The sequence below is a fragment of the Sceloporus undulatus genome, chromosome 2 (assembly GCF_019175285.1).
Source record: "Sceloporus undulatus isolate JIND9_A2432 ecotype Alabama chromosome 2, SceUnd_v1.1, whole genome shotgun sequence".
In the NCBI taxonomy this organism is placed as follows: Eukaryota; Metazoa; Chordata; class Lepidosauria; order Squamata; family Phrynosomatidae; genus Sceloporus; species Sceloporus undulatus.
Genome location: NC_056523.1, coordinates 167633852 through 167654551, shown reverse-complemented (window position 1 = coordinate 167654551; position 20700 = coordinate 167633852). Strand labels below are relative to the sequence as shown.

The following is a 20700-nucleotide window of genomic DNA, read 5'->3' as shown; positions in this document are numbered from 1 at the left end:
ATTTTGGTGGGTTTTCTAAGACATCCGTTACAAGAGGATCAGTAAGAGAATCAGGCTCAGAACATACTCGTGTGGGCAAATGTTTCGGAGCAAACTGCATTGGGAATGACCCTGGATGTTGTAATCTGAAAGCAATGTTTTCAAGATCTGGTTTAAACACCCCACTGCTAAATCTCTCCTCCATACAGTATTTCCTCTCCCTGGAGCATCAGGGACTTGTTGCTTATCTAAGATGTAACCCAGCAGTGGCTTCTATGTCCATGGTTAGTGAATGCACTCCTGCTGTTAATCTAAACTTTGAAGAAGCATGCAAAGCACTGAATCCATTTTGGCCAAATGTTAACGGACTAGTCCAAGGTGCTGGGTCTATTTTGGGGATGGAATTCAGGACTTTGGATGACACTTTCAGAATCTCATCTAAAATCTAGAGTGATTTTACTGCCCTGCTGAAATTGCCATTGGTCTAGTATCCCATATAGTCAGTCTCTTCACCTGGCTGAGAGAGGATAAGAATTATGTGTGGGTAATAATAACTTGATATAAGTGGCTGAGGCAAATTATAGCTTCCTAGTGGGAATGTCTTCCTTCCTCACCACAAGATCTCTTCCAATACCTACGACTTCTTACTTTTGCTTTTCCCCTTGCTCTTCTTAGTTTTCCCAGCTTCTTCTGCTGCTTTCTTCTTCTCCTCCTTGAGCTCCTTGTATCGCCACTTGGGCAACTCCAATGTGTTCTTGTTCTTGGAGTGCCGTGGCTTCTTCTCTTTGGGGGCTGACTGGGGAGGCGACCTGGTGAGTTCAATTTTTGGGATGCCAGCAGGGAAGACGCTGTTGCGGTGCAGGCGCAAGGGAATTGACAGGAGCTTCACCAGGGTACTGGGTGGCTGGTATGGCACCAGAACCCGTGTGGGTGTCATGAACTGGCCATTGCAGGATGATGCACTGGCCATGGATTTGGCATCAGGATCTGGTTTATACTCCTTGAGGATCTCTGGCACTGAGAATCTCTGCTTGCCCACTTCTGGTGGGCTCTCAGGACAGATTGTTTGGCAAGCTGTAGCCACAAAAGGGCTGGCCAGGGAAGTAGTCATGCGCACCATGTGATCCATCACACCATCTGGCTCGGGGTCATGTGGAAAATTGATAGTGAATGTGGAACAGATTTTTTTAGTCAGACGCTTAGCTCTGGATGTGCCCAATGTTTCTGCCACCAGCTCAGGCAAAGCAGGCCATTGTGGCAAGTATTTGTTAGAGAATTGCTCAGCACATGGACGTTGGAGGAGCGTTCGAATCCGGACAATAGTTTCGAAGCGTCCAGTCAAAGCTGCCCATTCTCGTGCAGTCTTTCCTTTAACTGGGTCCACAGCAGTCATGTCAGCTCCTAGGAGAAATTATAACTTATTAGAAATCCAGCCTTGTTAGTTTTCAGTTGATAGTAACATAATGCTTTCATAATGGTTACCAATGAAGTAACAGAATGGGTTTCCCTTAATATAGGCCTACGCTCCTTTTGCCCCACATATGTTTGTAAAGGAGCTTAAAGATGGAGGTGGAATACAGTATATGAAATTATTTATGCCATTTTGCAGGGTGACGAAAAAGGGACATAGCATGGTAACAACATTTTCTTTCCCTCTTCTTCTTGAAAAGAAAAAGATTAGATGCCACTGGCTATTCCAGTATGGAACATCAGCAGGAGCTAGGAAGGAAGTAGTGGTTAGGCCCAGTCTTGGACTGAAACTTGAGAGATCCAAATTCAAATCTCCACTGGACCATGAAATGCTCTGCATGACTAGGGTCAGTCACTCTCTCAATCTGACCTACCTCACTGGGTTCTTGCAAGGTTATAGTGGGAGATGGATACCCATGTACACTGGCTTGAATTCACTGCAGAAAGGGAAATTTTAAGTGTAACCAGTACAAAGATAGGTAGATAGTTAAATAGGTAGGCCGATAGATAGATGCCACCATAGTTGTCAGAAGAGGCTGGAACTGATAAACTCTCATGTTAATGGTCAGAAAAGAAAGGCTTTCTTCCACGGCTAGCATGGAAATCATAACAACAACCCATTGCAAACTGCTGAAATAGTGCACAAAGGGATCTTTTAGCACCTTTGAGACTATCGGCCCTATACAGACCGGCAGAAAGCGCCGGCCTGTGAGTGGAGTCAGGGCACAATGTCCTAACGATGGATGCCCTAAGTCCGCCCTTGTGATGCCATGAGGCAGTCTGTTTTGCCCCTAAGTTAGTCTCAAAAGTGCTATAAGATCCCTTTGCTTATTGATCCAGACTACTATAGTGGCAATGTCTTGGAATGTTACAGCAGTAGACACAGCTGCTTACCTGCAAAGCAGAGTGTGTGAATGAGGGTAAGGGGAAACATCCTCAGAGCCACACAGAAAAGTAGTCTTTGACAGCAGCAAATTTTGAGTAAATCTGAAATGTTAACCACAGGCCACCTATTTGCCATGTCTATTCAGTAGTAAAAGTGGAAAGCAGTACAAAAATCCTGCCTATGCTTGTGTGTTTAGAAGGTCTAGAGGACATTACACTGTGAAAGAAACTGAATCAAGACATTCAAATCATGAGTTTTAATTTGATGTTGGGGGAGGAATTCAATCATTCCCAGCAGAAAACTATTATCTCATCTTCTGCTGAGACTGAAATTCATTCCCTGCGGGAAGAGCTTCACACCTCTGACACTTATACACATGGCCACCCTATTCATCCACCCACCCATGCACCCTCTCCTAGAAGCATATACAGTGGGCCTTTGGTATCTGTTAGGGTTTGGTTCCAGGACCCACTATGGACACCAAAATCCATGGATGTTCAAGTCCCATTAAATACAACGGGTAGTAAAATAGGGTCCCTTATATAAAATGGCAAAATTAAGAATTGCTTTTGCGATTTTAATATATATATATATATATATATAAGCCGTGGATGGTTGAATCCTTTGATAAAGTGTATTTGAATACAGAGCACCAACTGTACAGACACCAACTATGCACTGAAAATACACAAAGCCAAACCTTGCCCACCATATTTTAGAGTTTCCTGACCTTTCCTTTTTCTTTGACTCAATTTACGGGGTATGCACCTTGTAAATGTTTTTTTTAAAGGTTTGCCCAGGATTGGCCATGAGCACGTTCATAGGGTTACCACTTTTCAACAGAAAATCCTGAGTTTTGCAAGCAAGGTGACCAGACAGCCTCCTTTCCCGGGACCTGTCCTACATTTCAGCCTTTTGTTCAAGAGGAATTCAAAAATGTCTTCCATTTTGAACATGGCTAAGAAACATCAATTTATATTTATAGGAGTGTTTTTAGCTTTTATTTGGTAATTGCCCTACGTTTTGAGGGGCCTTGTTCTCCTTTGCGGTTAGAACATCTGGTCACCTTGCTTCCAAGGGACCCCAATATATCTGTTTATGAAAGCAAACGAGACAGCCTGCCCCAAAAGCCCTGCAGTTCCTCAGCTAGCAATGGAGCACTCAGGAGTTCCTGGAAGTGGCAGAGGAAAAGGGGATTGAAACTACACTTTCCTGCTTCAGCACTCAGTTCCTGACTAGTGAGGAGCTGAGTTCAAGTGCATCAATTATACCATTGATAAGCTGGTCCTGGCTGCATCTCAACAAATCTGTGGCATCATTAGAGTTGGTGTCACCCAGTGCGATAACTCATGGCATCAATTTTCCTATTGGGTCTCCTTCTGGGGTGGATATTTCCCTTCTGGGGCGACTGCCACCATTTAAAATTGGATGTGTGGGAGCTGATTTTTATGGGGTGGCTGCCATGATAGTGGGGTGGTACATCCACTTTGTGATTAAGGACAGATTTAAAAGGAGCTATACAAAGTGCTGGAACTATTTTAAGGAATAAAGTTCAGACCTTGGATAGCTCATTTAAAGCTCAGAATAAAACCAGGAATGGATTTGCCACCCCACTGACATGGGTGTCACCAGCAACCATGACTGGGTGATCTTGACCCTCCTTCACTCCCCCTACCCTGATGTCTGCTGTTGAAATAAATACAGTCTATTCACAGGATTTGCAATGTAGTGTTGAATGTCACATATGTAGTTTCATCCACTGGTTGTCATTAGATGTGGGGCAGTAATGGGAGAGGTTGCCAGAAATAGGCTAAAAATGATATAAGTAATCCCATACCTTAAAGGCACCAGATCCTATTTGATCTTGGAAGCTAATTCTCCAATTCTGAAAAAACCTTCCCTTGACCCCTCCTCTTTGTCCAGCTATCGTCCAATTTCTCTTCTTCCCTTTCTTTCTAAAGTTTTGGAACGGGTTGTTTATTCTCGCTGTCTTGAGTTTCTTGAAGCCAACTCCATCCTCGATCCCTTCCAGTCTGGTTTCCGCCCAAGGCATTCTACAGAGACTGCTCTCACTATGATCTTGAATGACCTTTTACAGGCCAAGGCTAATGGCCTTTAGTCTGTTTTCATCCTTCTTGATTTGTCTGCAGCCTTTGACACTGTTGATCACTGTCTCCTAATTGACATACTCTCTGACCTTGGGTTCTCAGAGTCTGTTCTTGACTGTTTTAGATCTTATTTGTCAGACAGATCTTTTGTAGTGGTTGCAGGTGGTCAAACTTCATCTCCTGTTCCCTTATCTGTTGGAGTTCCCCAGCCCAGGCATTGCATAATTGTCACTTGCTATTTCATGTTCTTTTGTTGCCTGTTTTATTGAATCATTTCCTACATTGCTATGTATTTTATATGTATTATCCTACTAGAGAGGCCCCTTCCCCACCACCACTCCCTTTGTGTTGTGTCTTTTTAGATTGTAAGCCTGAGGGCAGGGAACCGTCGAATTAAAAAGATTGTATGTACAGCGCTTTGTAAATTTACAGCGCTTTATAAATAAAGGTTAATAATAATAATAATAATAATAATAATAATAATAATAATAATAATCAAGATCAGCCTTGAATAGTACATGGATGGGAGACTGCCAATGAATATCAGGTGCTATAAGTTATATTTCAGAGGAAGGAACCGGCAACACCATCTCTGAGTGTTGCCTGAGAAAACCCAATGAAGTTCATGGGATCACCGTACATCAACAGGCGACTTGAAGACACCCAGACACAACAAAAGTTAAGGACCGCTGTTCTTTGAAACTGCCAGCAGATGTCGGTAGACACAATTCAGAAAGATAATCTATTGGGTCCTTTAGATCAAGAATAAGGAGTCAAAGCTTCTGGTTTCTATCATTAGCTCTGGAGCAGGATGCTGGAGGAGAGTTTCAGCTGGATTCAGTCCAAACAGTGATAGGCCTTATCAGAAGTTGTAACTAATGTGAACTGTTCAGTGCTGAGAAGAGGTGAGAGAAAAAACCCTCTGATAATCTAGGGATTTTTTCTGAATGCCAGGCTTGACAAATCCTTTGCCTTGTTTTAAACAAATCCAGGCATTTTTTAATGTCCACGGAGATGAACTCTGCTTGCTTCTGATCAGGAGGATAAGAGCAGCCCAGCCTGCCATTGGCTTTACTTACATGAGCAAAGCATTCATAGGTAAGGCATTTTTGGTTTATTGTTTGAAACTGCCATCCTTAGGTAGCTGCCAAGATCTCATCACCATGGAAGAACCTATTTCTGCTGTCCTTGCTGCCCATGATTTAAAAAAATTATTAATCTGGCCTGGAGCATTGAACAGTTCTCAATGGCAGCCTCAACCTGCCATATTAATTTCCCACAGTGTTTCTGACAAAGCTTAACTTTGAGGAGGGAGGTATTGTGGGAAATTAAAATGGCAGATAGATGTTTATGCCCCCTGTTATCCACACAGCAGAAATAATGCAGTTTGACACCACTTTAACTGCCATGGCTCCATCCTCAAGAATCCTGGGATTTGTGATTTTGTGAGGCACTAGCACTCTTTGGCAGAGAGGGCTAAAGACAAGTTCCATGATTCCATAGGATGGAGCTACAGCACTTAAAGTGGTGTCAAACCGCATTATTTCTGTTGTATAGATGCACCCCAAGAGACCAAGTGGCACCTTAAATACTATCATATTTATTATGGCATAAGCTTTTGTGGACAGTGACTCTAACCACTACTGATTTCCACATCTTGAAGTGTTACATGAGATGAGAGAAAATGATTTGCTAAAAAAAATGGATTATTGAAAGGATTAAGTCCTGAATAGGCTAAGGAACAGCAATATACCTGCCATGAGCAAGGCTGCGACACAGTCGTTCCTCCCTTGTACTGCTGCCTTCATGAGGGCAGTCAAACCTCTAAAGTCTCGCATCTCAAGCTCTAGTCCTGGATAGTAGTTCAGAAGATAGTTAACAATAGTGATGTGTCCTTGATGGCAAGAGAGAGAAAGGGAAAAACATTAGGAACACAACACCTTTCCAGAAACAGATATTTACCATCTGTACTAAAACAGCCTGATCCCTTTCAAGAACCGCTAGAGTGCAACTCCCATCAAATTCTAGCTGATGGGAAAACTATTTTTACCAATTCCTTTTTCCCCGTACAGTCTCCACAGTGCCATGACTTGCATACTACACTGGTACCCCGGGATACGAAATGATCGGGTTACGAATTTTTCGGGAAATCGGCGGCTTGGAAAAAACGGTTCGGGTTAACGAAGATTTTTCGGGTACGAATTCTTTTCGCGCGAAATTCATGATGAAGGTGCATCTACTGGCTGTTCCAGGGATTTCCAGGGCTAACGTTAGTGGTTAGCTTTGGCGGCGAATTTGAATTTCGTTAGCAGCAGTGATTGCTTGCGAAATAAGCCAATCATTGGATTGGCTAACGAAATTGGGGGGGGGTGGCTTGCCTTGAGAAATAAAAGCCGCTTCCATTGGATCTGCCCCCTTTGTCTGGCCCTGTGGACTGCTGAGAAAGAGTCTCTTTGGAGCCCTAACTTGGTTGCACTCGAGGGTTCGGACTTTCCTGCCTTCGGCCTTTGGAATTTTTTCTGGCTTTTGCCAATCTCTTTCGGATCAAGACCGGCGATCAGCATTTCTACTGTTCTCTAACCGGTAGGTTGATGGATTTTTACCTTCTTCTTGGGGGTGGACTGGGGGAGACAGGGTGACCAATCTTTTGCTGTGGGGTGCTGGGTTGTTGTTGTTTTTTTTTTTTCAAAGTGGTGGATGTGGGTTTTGCTACTGGCATGCTCTGATTTGGGGATGATGGCCTTGATGTGCTTGCTTGATTTTTTGGGGTTTTTTTTTCTTTTAGGTGCCATGCTCTAATGTGTGGATTATGGCCTTGATGGTGCTTGCTGATTTTTGGGGTTTTTTTTTTTTCTGTTTAGGGTTGCCATGCTCTTAATGTGTGGTGGAATGGCCTTGTGTGCTTGCTTGATTTTTGTGGGGTTTTTTTTTCTTTTAGGGGGGCATGCTCTGAATGGGGAGGATGGGCTTCATTTGCTGCTTTGATTTCTTCATGGCTGTCCGTTTTTCAAGTGTGGAGTGTGGCTTTTAAAAGTTTTCCTTGGTCCCATGTTGGGACAGAGAGTCTCACCTAGGCTTGCATTTTCTGGTTTGGGGATGCTGGTTGCTTTCTTCTATGGCTCTGCGTTTTTCTAAGTGTGGAGTGTGGCTTTCAAAAGTTTTCCTTTGGTCCCATGTGGGACAGAGAGTCTACCATAGGCTTTGCATTTTCTGGTTGGGGGATGCGGGGTTGCTTTCTTCTATGGCTCTGGGTTTTCCTAAGTGTGGAGTTGGGCTTTTCAAATTTTTCCTTTGGTCCCATGTGGGGAATAATCTCACCATAGGCTTGCCATTTTCGGGTTTGGGGATGCTGGGTTGTTTCTTTCTTCTATGGCTCCTGCTGTTTTCCGAAGTGTGGAGTGGGCTTTCAAAAAGTTTCCCTTTGGTCCCATGTGGGACAGAGAGTCTCACCATAGGCTTGCATTTTTCTGGTTTTGGGGATGCTGGGTTGCTTTCTTCTATGGCTCGCTGTTTTCATAAGTGTGGAGTGTGGCTTTCAAGTTTTTCCTTTGGTCCCATGTGGGACGAGAGTCTCACCATAGGCTTGCATTTTCTGTTTGGGGATGGCGGGGTTGCTTTTCTAGGGCTCGATGCTGTTTTCGAAGTGTGGAGTGTGGCTTTTAAAAGTTTTCTCCTTTGTCCCCATGTGGGCAGAGAGTCTCACCATAGGCTGTGCATTTTCTGGTTTGGGGATGCGGGTTGCTTGTTCTTCTATGGCTGTCCTGTTTTCTAAGTGTGGATGTGTGGGCTTTTAAAAGTTTTTCCTTGGGTCCCAGGGGGGACAGAGAGCTCACCATAGGCTTGCATTTCTGGTTTGGGGATGCTTGGGGTTTGCTGTCTTCTATGGCTCCTGCTGTTTTTCAAAGTGTGGAGTGTGGGCTTTTAAAAGTTTTCCCTTTGGTCCCATGTGGGACAGAGAGTCTCACCATAGGCTTGCATTTCTGGTTTGGGGATGCTGGGTTCTCCTTTCTTCTATGTTGCTCTGCGGTTTTCAAGTGTGGAGTGTGGCTTGTAAAAGTTTTCCTTTGGGTCCCATGTGGGACAGAGAGTCTCATCACCAAGGCTTTCATTTTCTTGTCTGGTTTGGGGATGCTGGGTGTTCTCTACTTCTTCTATGGCTGTCCTGTTTTCTAGTTTGTGGGAGTGTGGGCTTTTAAAGTTTTCCTTTGGTCCCATGTGGCAGAGAGCTCACAAGCTTGCATTTTCTGGTTGTGGGTATCGGGTTGCTTTTCTTCTATGGCTGTCCTGTTTTCTATAAGTTGTGAGTGTGCTTTTAAAGTTTTCCTTTGGTCCATGTGGGACAGAAGTCTCACCACTAGGCTTCAATTTCTGATTTGGGGATGGGGGTTCTTTCTCTAGGGCTCTGCTGTTTTAAGTGTGGAGTGTGGCTTTTTAAAGTTTTCCTTTGGTCCCATGTGGGACAGAGAGCTCACATAGGCTGCATTTTCTGGATTTGGGATGCGGTTGCTTTCTTCTATGGCTGTCTGTTTTCAAGTGTGGAGTGTGGTTTCAAAAATTTTCCTTTTGGTCCCAGGTGGGGACAGAGAGTTCTCACCATAGCTTGCATTTTCTGGTTTGGGGATGCTGGGTTGCTTTCTCTATAGCTCTGCTTTTTCTAAGGGTGGAGTGGGCTTTCAAAAGTTTTCCTTTGGTCCTGTGGACAGAGAGTCTACCAAGCTGCATTTTCTGGTTTGGGGATGCTTGGTGCTAGCTTTCTTTAAGGCGTCTCCTGTTTTCAAAGTGTGGATTGTGGCTTTCAAAAGATTTTCCTTTCTCCAATGTGGACAGAGAGTCTCACCTAGGCTTGCATTTTCTGGTTGGGAGGCTGGTTGCTTCTATCTATGGCTTCCTGTTTTCTAAGTGGTGGAGTGATGCTTTCAAAAAGTTTTCTTTTGTCACATGTGGGACAAGAGTCACCATAGGCTTTATCATTTTCTGGTTTGGGGAGCTGGTGGTTCTTCTTCTATGGCTCTGCTGTTTTCTAATGTGGATGTGTGGCTTTAAAAAGTTTCCTTGGCCCATGTGGGAAGAGAGTTCTCACCATAGGCTTGATTTTCTGGTTTGGGATGCTGGGTTGCTTCTTCTATGGCTCTGCTGTTTTCAAAGTGTGGCTGTGGTTGCCTATGGTTTGTTTCTGGGGTTCTTGGCCATGGCGGTGTGATTTGAAGTGTGGGGTGGTACTTTTCAAGTTGGCAGAGAGGGTGACTATGGGGGTGGGGAGGTTTCCATTGTGGCTTTTGCTCATTCCTGTGCCTTTTGTCCTTTAGGCTGAGCTATTGGCCCAAGCCAAGAGGTGAAGAGAAGATGGATCCCTTGTCCTTGGAGGACAAGAAGGAACATCATCGCAAGCAGAAGGGGCGTGCGCTGGTGGACATGCCAGGAGTATGGACGCAACCCTTCGACGATTGGCACTGTCCTCAAGCAAAAGGAGGCCATCAGAGCTGTTGTGGCTCCAGCGAAAGGCGTGACGACCATCGCCAGCAGAGGACACGAGGCACGAGGAGATGGAGCGCCCTGCTTCTCCTCTGATCAAGGAAAGGAGCGAGTCGGGACACCCTGACCACCGCGGTCATCTGCGAGAAGGCACCCGCCATCTACGAAGACCTGCCAGCAAGGAGGCAGCGAAGGAACTTCTTCGCAGGAGGACCAGCCACCCTGGACTTCAAAGCATCACGTGGCTGGTTCCATTCAAGAAGAGGACCGGGATCCACTCTGTCGTCCGTCACGGCGAGGCGTCCAGCGCAACCACCAGGCGCCGAACCTTCGTCTCGGTTCAAGGCCATGGTGGAGAGGAAGGCTACGTCCCGCAGCAAGTCTTCAACTGCACGAGACGGGCCTCTTCTGGAAGAAGCCCGCCGCACTACATCAGCCAGGAGGAGAGGAGACTGCCAGGCCACAGCCTATGAAGGACGTTCACACTTGCGTTGTTGCCAATGCCAGCGGGGACTGCAAGGTCAAGCCCGTTGGTGTACCACTCCCCGAGAACCAAGGGGCCTTCAAGGCACACACATCCAAAAGGACAGGTTGCCAGTGATGTGGCGCTCCAATGGCCGCGCATGGGTCACACGCCCCTTTTCGTCGAGTGGATCAACAGCGTCTTCGCCCCGACAGTGAAGCGGTACCTGGAGGAAGAGGATTGCCCTTGATGCCTCCTCTCTTGGACAATGCTCCTGCGCACCGCCGCATGGCCTGGAGAAGGACATCCTCGCGGAGTTCTCCTTCATCAAGGTCCAGTTTCTGCCACCCAACACGACCTCCCTCTTGCAACCCATGCCAGCAGGTGATCGCCAACTTCAAGAAGGTCTACACCAAGCACCTGTTCAAGCGTGCTTCGATGTGACGGAGAGCACACAGCTGACCCTTCGGAGTTCTGGAAGCAGCATTTTGACATCGTGGTGTGCTTGAAGATGGTGGACTTGGCCGGCAGGCGATCAGCAGGCGCAACCTGATTGCGGCATGGAGGAAGCTGTGGCCTGATGCTTCTCCCGGGAAGGGTTGCAGCAGGGTGCTGAGCCAGGTGAAGAAGAGAGAGGTGCACGAGATCGTATCCATCGCAAGGTCCCTGGGACTCGAGGTGGACAACGACGACGTGGAGGAACTGATCGAGAGCACAAAGAGGACCTGACAACAGAGGACCTCAAGGCCTTGGCGGCGATGCAACACTCTGCCGTGGATGAGGACGTGCTCCATTTCGACAGGGCAGCAGGAGGAGGCTGCGGGGGCATGCTTGCCAACGGCAGACATTAAGACATTCTGAGGCAATTCCACAATGTGGCTCCTTTGTGGAGAAGCACCACCCTGAGCAGGTGCTGACCAGCCATGCCATTGCCCATTTCGAAATGTCTGCCTTAGCCATTTTAGAACCTGCTTAAGGGCCGGCAAGGCAGACATCCTTGGACCAGTTCTTCACTAGAGAGGGAGAACCGTCATCCAAGAAGGCAAAGGTGACCCTTAAAAAAAAGGTGACCCTAAAAAAAACACCAAATTTTTTTTTTAAATGGTTAACTTTGTTAAATTGGTGGCATTGGCTAAATTGGCTGATTTGGTTAAATTGCGTGAATTGGATAAATTGGCTGAAGTGGAATTGCTTGAATTATTGGATAATTGGCTAAGTGTTAAATGTTGAATTTGGTTTAAATTTGGCTTTTGGGCTGCCCCTCTCCCCTCCTCCTCCTCCTCCTCCTCCTGCCCTCACTCCGACATGTGCCAGGGACAGCATGCCAAGCCAGCAAAGGTAAGAAAAACACTTTTTTTCTTTATACCTTTAGAATGGGACTGACCATGGGGTTGCATGGTCAGATTTTGGGTTTTTGGCCTTTGGGTTGAGTTCTGGGGTGGTATGGTCATGGGTGATGAGATTGAGAGTGTGGGGTGTGACTTTTGAAAGTCTGGCCTTGATTTGATGTGGGCCATAGAGTGTGGTTGTTGCTTTTTAGATTTGGGGTTTGCTTTGGTCATGGCTGTGATGATTTGAGAGCAGGTTTCTCCTCCTCCTTCCCCTGCCTCACTCTGAGATGCCAAGACAAGCAACACTTTTTTTCTTTATCCTTTAGATGGGCCTGACCATGGGGTTGCATGTTCAGATTTGGGTTTTCTGGCCTATGGGTTTGGTGTTCTGGGGTTCTTTGGTCATGGGTGTGATGATTTTGAGAGTGTGGGATGTGGGATGTGAGTTTTTTGCAAGTCTGGCCTGGCTTTGAGGTGGGCCATAGAGTGTGCCCATGGGGTTGGTTTTTTAGATTTGGGGTTGCTTTGGTCATGGGTGTGATGATTTGAGAGTGTGGTGTGTGGGATGTGAGTTTTGCAAGTCTGGCCTGGATTGATGTGGGCCATAGAGTGTGCCCATGGGGTTGGTTTTTTAAATTTGGGGTTGCTTGGTCATGGTGTGATGATTTGAGAGTGTGGGATGTGGGATGTGAGTTTTGCAAGTCTGGCCTGGATTTGATGTGGGCCATAAGTGTGCCCATGGGGTTGGTTTTTTAGATTTGGGGTTGCTCGTGGTCATGGGTGTGATGATTTGAGAGTGTGGGATGTGGGATGTGAGTTTTGCAAGTCTGGCCGGGATTTGATGTGGGCCATAGAGTGTGCCCATGGGGTTGGTTTTTTAAATTTGGGGTTCTTTGGTCATGGGTGTGATGATTTGAGAGTGTGGGATGTGGGATGTGATTTTGCAAGTCTGGCCTGGATTTGATGTGGGCCATAGAGTGTGCCCATGGGGTTGGTTTTAGATTTGGTTGGTGTTGCTTTGGTCATGGGTGTGATGATTTGAGTGGTGGGATTGTGGGATGTGAGTTTTGCAGTCTGGCCTGGATTTGATGTGGGCCATAGAGTGTGCCCATGGGGTTGGTTTTTTAGATTTGGGGTTCTTTGGTCATGGGTGTGATGATTTGAGAGTGTGGGATGTGGGATGTGAGTTTTGCAAGTCTGGCCTGGATTGATGTGGCCATAGAGTGTGCCCATGGGGTTGGTTTTTTAAATTTGGGGTTCTTTGGTCATGGGTTTGATGATTTGAGTGTGGGATGTGGGATGTGAGTTTTGCAAGTCTGGCCTGGATTGATGTGGGCCATAGAGTGTGCCCATGGGGTTGGTTTTTTAAATTTGGGGTTTTTGGTCATGGTGTGATGATTTGAGAGTGTGGGATGTGGGATGTGAGTTTCAAGTCTGGCCTGGATTTGATGTGGGCATAGAGTGTGCCCATGGGGTGGTTTTTTAAATTTGGGGTTCTTTGGTCATGGGTGGTGATATTTGAGAGTGTGGGATGTGGGATGTGACTTTTGCAAGTCTGGCCTGGTTAATGTGGGCCATAGAGTGTGCCTTGGGGTTGCTTGGGTCATGGGTGTGATGCCAGAGAGTGTCGACCTCACCTTGGGGTTGTTTGCTTTGTCATGGCTGTGATGATTTGAGAGCTCCCCCCCTCCTGCCTGTCTCTGAGAAGCCAGACCATCAAAGATAAGAAAAAACCTTTTTTTTTTTCTTTACCTTTAGAAACTTTAGAATGGACCTGCCAGTCTTTTTAAGCTCTTTAGTGCCTCAGGCAACTTGTAGGTAGGGTACTTAGCTTAATAGGCCTCTATTGTGCCTTGTTTTTGACTTGCAGGTTCAGTCTGAGGTCTTGGAACGCATTAGTTATTTTCAATGGGAAAAGCGTTTCGGGTTACGAAATTTTCGGCTTAACGAAAGAAATAGCGGAACGAATTAATTTCGTAACCCGGGGTACCAGTGTACTCTGGAAAACCCACCTACCTCCAAGAATAGTTTTTCAAGAGGACAATAGGGAGGCTGTAGAGGGGATGAGAGTTTGGCAAAATTTAACTGTTTTGAGTTTTTAAAATGGTCTTTGCCTTATAGTTCTGATGTCTCTCAATCACTGTCTGAAAAGCAAATTACAGAAACAGATAACTACACGAAGGAAGGCAGAAAATCATGAAATGATAATATCTCTGCATGTTTGGAATGCCAAAGGAGACCAATGTTTAAATATTCACACTGCCTTTTGCACTACCCAAGATACTAGTTCAAAACAACCAGGGTATATTTCAAATTTTTTTGCATAAGTATGCATGCATTATTAGCCTGTTTCTGGACCTTAGAGACCTCTCTCCCAATCGGTTTAATTTTTTTTTAAAGGTGCATGAAATCATGTAACAAAAGGCACCCTCTATCAATCCAGGTCAGCCTGTATTATACCCAAAGTCACCTGAGTTATTTTGGCACCTGAGACAGAAAATCCTACAATCATTTCTATGTACTCTAGCTATCAAAATATGAACATTGCTAGTTTAAGGGCTTTATCACACCAGCCCCTTTTGAACTGCAGTCTCACCAAAAAATTAAAACGGCAACATACTGATTTGATTGCAGTTACCACTGCATTGTCTTCCATTCATGTGACTGGGGCTGTGGCACCTATGGCATTGCGCAATTAGCATTTTATTTATGGGTTTCCTCCATGAATGGAAAGGGATGGGTCAGGGATAGGACAACCATGGAAAGAAAGTATTGTCATGCAGTCATTGCCAGTGCCACTTCCTTCCCATGGGAATTGCAGTTTAAAAGCCACGTGTGATAAAGCCCGAAGAAATTAACAATTTGCAGCCCTTTCATGATGCCCAGAAATTGCTGCCAAGGCAGCTGCCTCATGAAAAGGCCTGTCCTGCTCATAACTGTTGGATATAGAGCAACTGTTGGATATACTGCAGAACATACAACTTTATACCTTCTCCCATGTAGCCAAAGAATCACAACCTTCTCCAGTGAAGCTGCAAGAAAAGCTTGAATGAAAGGAAAGGCCCAAAGTTTCTTTCCCTTTTCCCCTCGCCCTTCTTTGCTCTATCCAGAGCCATTTTAGACACTAAGTGGCAACACATTTGTACACTCAACAAGACATTCTCAGGGGGGAAACATATTACACAAAAATGCCAGTCTTGGCAACCCAAATGGACTTACAAAAAACCCTTGGAGATTGTGATTTTGAGCACAAAGAGTGGCTGATGGGGGAAGGTGTGCATAACCTTGTGTGAACTGGCCATTCCCCCAAAATTGGCCCCTCTTTCCCCTTTCAGTTCTTTGGTGTATTTATGAGGGAAAGTAGGAAGATTGTTTTAAAAAAAAAAGAGCAGAGGGACATCTGTTGTGGATTTGCTTGTTATGTGTAGTTGGATCTTAAGCTTAGCCAATAAAGATTTAAACGATAGATAGATTTACCACATTTACACATAAACTTCAAATATGCATATAACTGCACAGCTAAAATGCTACTAAAGATCTTAGTGCTTCAGCTCACACTCAAACATTCATGTGGGCCACTTTCTTTTTGTCAAAAGGAAAAGATGGATAATAAAAAAGACAAAAGTGGGTAGAGATTTGCATAACGTTCACATATATTAATGTATATGGATCAATGCAATTCATAAATAATAGTTGTTTGACCTGAAGGTTAAACAACTTCAAATTATGACAACCTTATTTTCTTGGCATGATTTTTTTTCCAGAGGGGGGGCGGGTCTGCTATTGCCTTCTTCCAAGTGAGAGAGACTGACCTGCCTAGTGTCACCCAGTGGGATCCATTGCTGAGCAGAGATTTGAATCTTGATCTCCTAGGATCCTAGTCCAACACTCAAATCACTTTATCATGATGACTCTTAGAAATAACTGCTCTAATTTCAGTAGCTCTAGATGATCAGTCCCATCATGGCACTATCTTTCATGGTAGTGGGATTATGTGCTTCTGTGAGGCAAGAGGCTATGTCTATGATAGCACTACTACTGGTAGGTCTCCCAAGTCAGACAGGCTTTTTCTGGGGAGACAGACTAACCAAACACTTACTGAGCAGCAGCAATAGTGATGAATGACAGTGACAGGATCTCTCAGAGGAAATGACAGTGGCACTTTAGCTAAAGGAGTTAGTATTGTGCAGAATGATGCACTGGTAAGCCACTTCTCAATGTTTTTTACCATGAAAACTCTATGATGAGACCATCCAAAATGAAGCAAGTGATAGTGCTGCAAGATGAAGCTCTGAGTCTATAGGATCTTAACAGAGCAGTTACTACCAGGGTTTCTTAGAGGTCTCTCATTCATAGGGTCACCCTAAGTCAAAGCCAACTTGATGGCAATTAATAACATAAAGGTGATTAGTCTGTTGTCCAGGTGCTTGCTGCGATTGACAGCATCAAGGCCTTTCTCTTGGTGCTGGTGGACCTCTCTAAAGTTGGATATTTGGTCACTTTCTCTATATTCTACCCTATTCTACAGCTATATCTCAACATTATTCCTGAAATCCCAGCTGTTTCACACACAGTATTTATGTGTTATTGTTTATTTCTTTAAATGAGAGGTGAGAATCTTGCAGTCTTCCAGATGTTGCTGACTTGCAATGTGCAGCAGCTCTAGCCAGCATAGTAGTATGAAGTAATACAAACTGTAGTCCAACAACTTCTGGAGGGCTACATGTTTCCCACCCTGGGATGAAAACATTTTTACATACATTTTAACATGGCTACAGAAGCGGAACACAAATTTGTAGTGAAGATAAAAAAGGCAGAATAGAAGAGTCACTTCTCAGTTCAATAGATTAGGTTTTAAGTGTGTTCTGTCCTGCAAAATCCATGTGACTCTGTGACTCTTGGGGCAAGTACTGATAATGGCCATTGGGAAGTTGAGGCTTGTGAATGGTATGCCAGGCCATAGATAAATTAGATAGGTGCTAGTCACATACTGTGGAGGGTGAGGACCAGCTCCCAGTGTTATCAGTAGGTGCAGATGATTCATGCCATCTTGGGGCTTGTTCTTTGTGATATTCTCCTAAATAACCACCAAGCCTTTCTTCTTTAATGAACTAGAATATACTGACTGGAAGGACTTGGATGAATGATATACATTGGTGACACATATTGCAAAGATCTTTTAGAATAGCTAACCTGCTTTTATCTTCTCACTGGCATTTAGTTGTATGAAAGTAAGACCCTATATAGCTGGGCCGAAAAGGCCAGCCTGTGGGTGGAGTCAGGGCACAGTGCCCTGATGATAGATGCCCTGACTCCACCCCCAGGGTGCCATGATGCCGTGCTCCATTCCATGGTGCACGGCATCATGGCGCACATACAGCGCTGCATCCAGATGATGCAGCACTGAAGGAGTGATGTACAGCCACGCTGCCGTGGCTATGATGCCCTTTGGCAGGTGCAAAAAGAAGCTGCTTTTTGTGGCTCTTTTTTGTGCCCTTCGGAGGCTGGATCGGGGCCACAGCATGAGGTTGCTGCGACCCTGATCCGACCAGGAAAGGGGCAACCTCTCACCGCCCCTTAGGGGCAATCTGAGCCCCTGAGAACTCTTTTGTCTTTTTCTTGATGGATTTGCCTATTTTTTTATGGATTCTGTTCAGTGTAATAATCTACAGAGAGCAAATATGGTGTAGTGGTTTGAAAATGGGACTATAACTCTCGAGACCAGGGACTGAATCCCTGCTTGGCCATGAATCCCATTGGCTGACCTTGGGGAAATCACAGTCTTTCAGCCTGGGAGGAAGGCAAATGCAACCCCCCTCTGAATAAGTCTTGCCAAGAAAACCTTATGACAGAGTCGCCATACATTGGAAATGACTTGGAAGCACACAACAACAATACCCTGCACTGCTGAGTTTCACAGGTTACTTGAGCACAACGCGAAATGTCATTCTTTAATCAGCTCTTTTAAAATTCTAGATAGATGCCCAGCAGTGCTATCTGAATCTTTCACGGACCTGGAGACCCTTCACTGCCCAACAAAGGCAAAGAGACTGTTTCCTACCTGCCTGAGCTGCTATCATGAGTGCTGTGTTCCCATCATTATCTTGATGATTGATATCTAAACAGGGGCATTTGCTGAGAACAGTGACAATGTCTACGAAGCCCTTGAAACAAGCCACCAGCAAGCCATTCTGCAGAGAAAAATGGAACAGATTTAAGAGTCAGATACCTAAGAGTCATACCATCTACTGTAAGAGATTCATTCTCTCCCATTCACATAGTCCACTCCCAGCCTACTGCACCAAGGCAACAACTATCAAGGCTGACACAAGACATTTTGCTGCTTTAGGTTAAGAACAAGATGGACCCATTTCAAAGTGCATGTATAGAAACTAAATGGACTGGCAGCTCAGTCTTATTTCAGTACTGGTTAGGGACACAGTGGTTTAGTGGTTAAGATGCTAATTCTGCTGATCGTAAGATGAGGGGTTGGCAGTTTGAGGCCTAAGTGCAATGTGATGTGGTGAGTTCCCGTCACTAGTCCCAGCTTCTGCCAACCTATCAGTTGGAAAGCATGCAAATATAACTAGATAATTAGGTACCACTTTGGTGAGAAGGTAACAGTGTTCTGTGCAATCATGCTGGCCACATGACCACCAGAGTTATCTTTAGACAATGCTAGCCCTTCAGCTTAGTAACAGAGATGAGCACTGCCCCCTACAGTTGGTTATGACTAGACATTCATGTTGTGGGGAAACCTTTACTTTTACTTTATGGGACTTTATCATCCATCACATCTGTGGCAATAAACTGCTTTAGGGGCCAAGGATAGTTTCTGTGACATCCACAGCTGTATCTTCCAGTGGGGGAAATGAGCCAGAGTATTTTTAAGGAAGCACCAGGAGTTTGTCACCCTCCCCTAGCATTTGCCATTCAGGTCTGACCAAGGAGTTCATCTCACACTGACAGATAGTATGGCTGGTCTTAAACAACAAGTGTAATAACATTATATTCTCAGAAACCCAGTCAAAAGCACATGGATATGAGAACCAGGATGTAATGCAGTAACAACAGCTGCTCCCACAGTATCCCTGGCAATTCTGTTGGTACCCTTCTACCATTACAAGAATATAAACTATCTTAACGGTGATTCCATACTAACCATGCATGGAAAGTATAGATGAATGGACATATGATGTGCCTGAATGTCCTTAGGTTATCATGGAGCCAGGTCCGCACCTTCTTCTCATCCTACTGGATATATGTTCTGTTGTGAATTGCAGACAACTCTTCTCCCATAAGACTTATCTGTGGCCTGCAGGATAGTAACCTTGCATTCAGAACCTAAAGGGTTCTGCCCAGGAGAAGGGTGGCTAATTTTCATACAAGAGTTAAGAGTTTGTAGAACAAAAAAGAGCACAGCATTTTTGCTATTGATAGGTTGAGGAAAAGGAGCCATGTGAACTAGGTAGGATGGAAATGACCTGACCAGTATCAGTAGCTTAGTGTGGACCAAAACCCAAGAGACAGAGCTAGGAAGAATCCCCTTCCCACCGAATGTAAACCTGAATGAGCATATTGCTAGAGGAAACAAAGAGAGTCATGGTCATCTCAATGAATGGCCTCCCTAATAGTCTCTTTCATTTTTGCCCCAGGATGCTTGTTGTCTTGTTGCCCCACTTTTAGGTGATCTAGCCACACCTTTCCTGTGCAAATTGATCTAGCTAGCCACAGCTATTACACAGCAATTCAGCGGCTGTGGTGCAGTCAATAGAAGGCTTATTGTTGTTATTGTTACTCCCATTGGTGTTAGGTTACCAGTTTTCTATATGGCTTCATATTTCCAATTATATCTCAGTGTTGGACTCCTGGCAATGATATAGAATTGTTTCTTGGACCAGAGAAGAGCCATTTGTTGGTAGCCCCATTCTAACTGTGGCTTGACCCCATTTGAGCCATTGCATTCTTTTCAACCCAAGGCGGTGTCACCCTACTTGTTAGCATGCTATCTCAGGGCCACAGGGATGTGCGTGGGAGGGGAATGTTTCTAATTACCCGTCCATTGATGTCCAGTTCCATGACTTCCTCTTTGGTCACCCCCTGATGGAGCCTCTGCTGTAATAGCCTTGCATCGTTCTTGATGCAGCACTGATACAAGGTAAGCTGTGTACCGTCATTGCTGTCAGACGGAGCATGTTCATAGATAGGATAAACAGAGTCATCAGAGAGGATGCTGCTGGTTTCTGAATCTCCCCTCTCCATGTCTTCATTGTCTTCATCCTCTTCATCTTCCTCATAGTGTAGTTCTGGATCTGACTCATCTAAGGTGGGTGATGTGCCTCGTTCTCCTGCGTTGCTGGCATCGGTCATCCAGCCCGCTCACAACAAGCGGCTTTTGTTGTTCCTTTGGCTGCACATGGTTGTTTTGGTGGCAATGACCCCTTTCCCTTACGCTCTCACAAAATCTTCACTTATGCTCTGGCGGTCTGCAAGGAAAGAAGAAGATTGATTGTTACCAGTTGTGAACAAGTGGTCCTCCCCACCACATTGTGTGGTTTTCTTCTAAACATTTTATGGATTTGGGAGACTGGTACTCATCTCTTAATTGTTTCAAGCCTACCCCATCTGCTCAATGTCTTCTAAGGAAGTGTTTCAGAGAACCTAGATATTCTGTGGAAGATTGTTAGGGACTCTTCAGTGAGAAGATGGGTAATGGTAAACAACTGGAAAAACTTAATACCACTCCTGAGCTATCCAACTGCTACTTTCTAAGAAGGGAGCGTTAGGTATATTTTAGAGTGCATGTTCCATGCAGATGTAATGACAGTGAGGCCTATGAGAGCCTCAGTTCAAGTGAACTGGGGATCTAAGAACCCTCTGAAAGAACATACAAGAAAGTGGCAGTGGGATAGATCAGGAATAGTCAGATGTGCCAGGTCACTCTACCACAGTGCTTCCCAAGGGTCTGGCAGTGGGTACCAGCAATTATTT

At 45.1% G+C, this 20700-nt stretch overlaps 1 protein-coding gene across 1 annotated transcript; it reads right to left on the bottom strand.

Moving 5' to 3' along the window:
- Positions 1 to 613: 613 nt before the first annotated feature.
- On the bottom strand, positions 614 to 20079 carry ANKRD33 (ankyrin repeat domain 33). The gene is made up of 4 exons (XM_042447584.1): positions 19765 to 20079; positions 17771 to 17900; positions 6197 to 6337; positions 614 to 1380 (listed from the first exon to the last, which is right to left on the bottom strand). Exons 1-4 carry the CDS (start codon positions 20077 to 20079, stop codon positions 614 to 616), a joined length of 1353 nt encoding a protein of 450 aa, XP_042303518.1.
- Between the last annotated feature and the right edge of the window lie 621 nt (positions 20080 to 20700).

Coding starts and splice junctions, on each gene's coding strand:
- ANKRD33 (XM_042447584.1), bottom strand. CDS start 20,079: ATGACCGATGCCAGCAACGCAGGAGAACGAGGCACATCACCCACCTTA. Junction 17,901..19,764: donor AACTGGACATCAATGGACGG/GTAATTAGAAAC, acceptor TTTTCTCTGCAG/AATGGCTTGCTGGTGGCTTG. Junction 6,338..17,770: donor CATGATAGCAGCTCAGGCAG/GTAGGAAACAGT, acceptor CTTGCCATCAAG/GACACATCACTATTGTTAAC.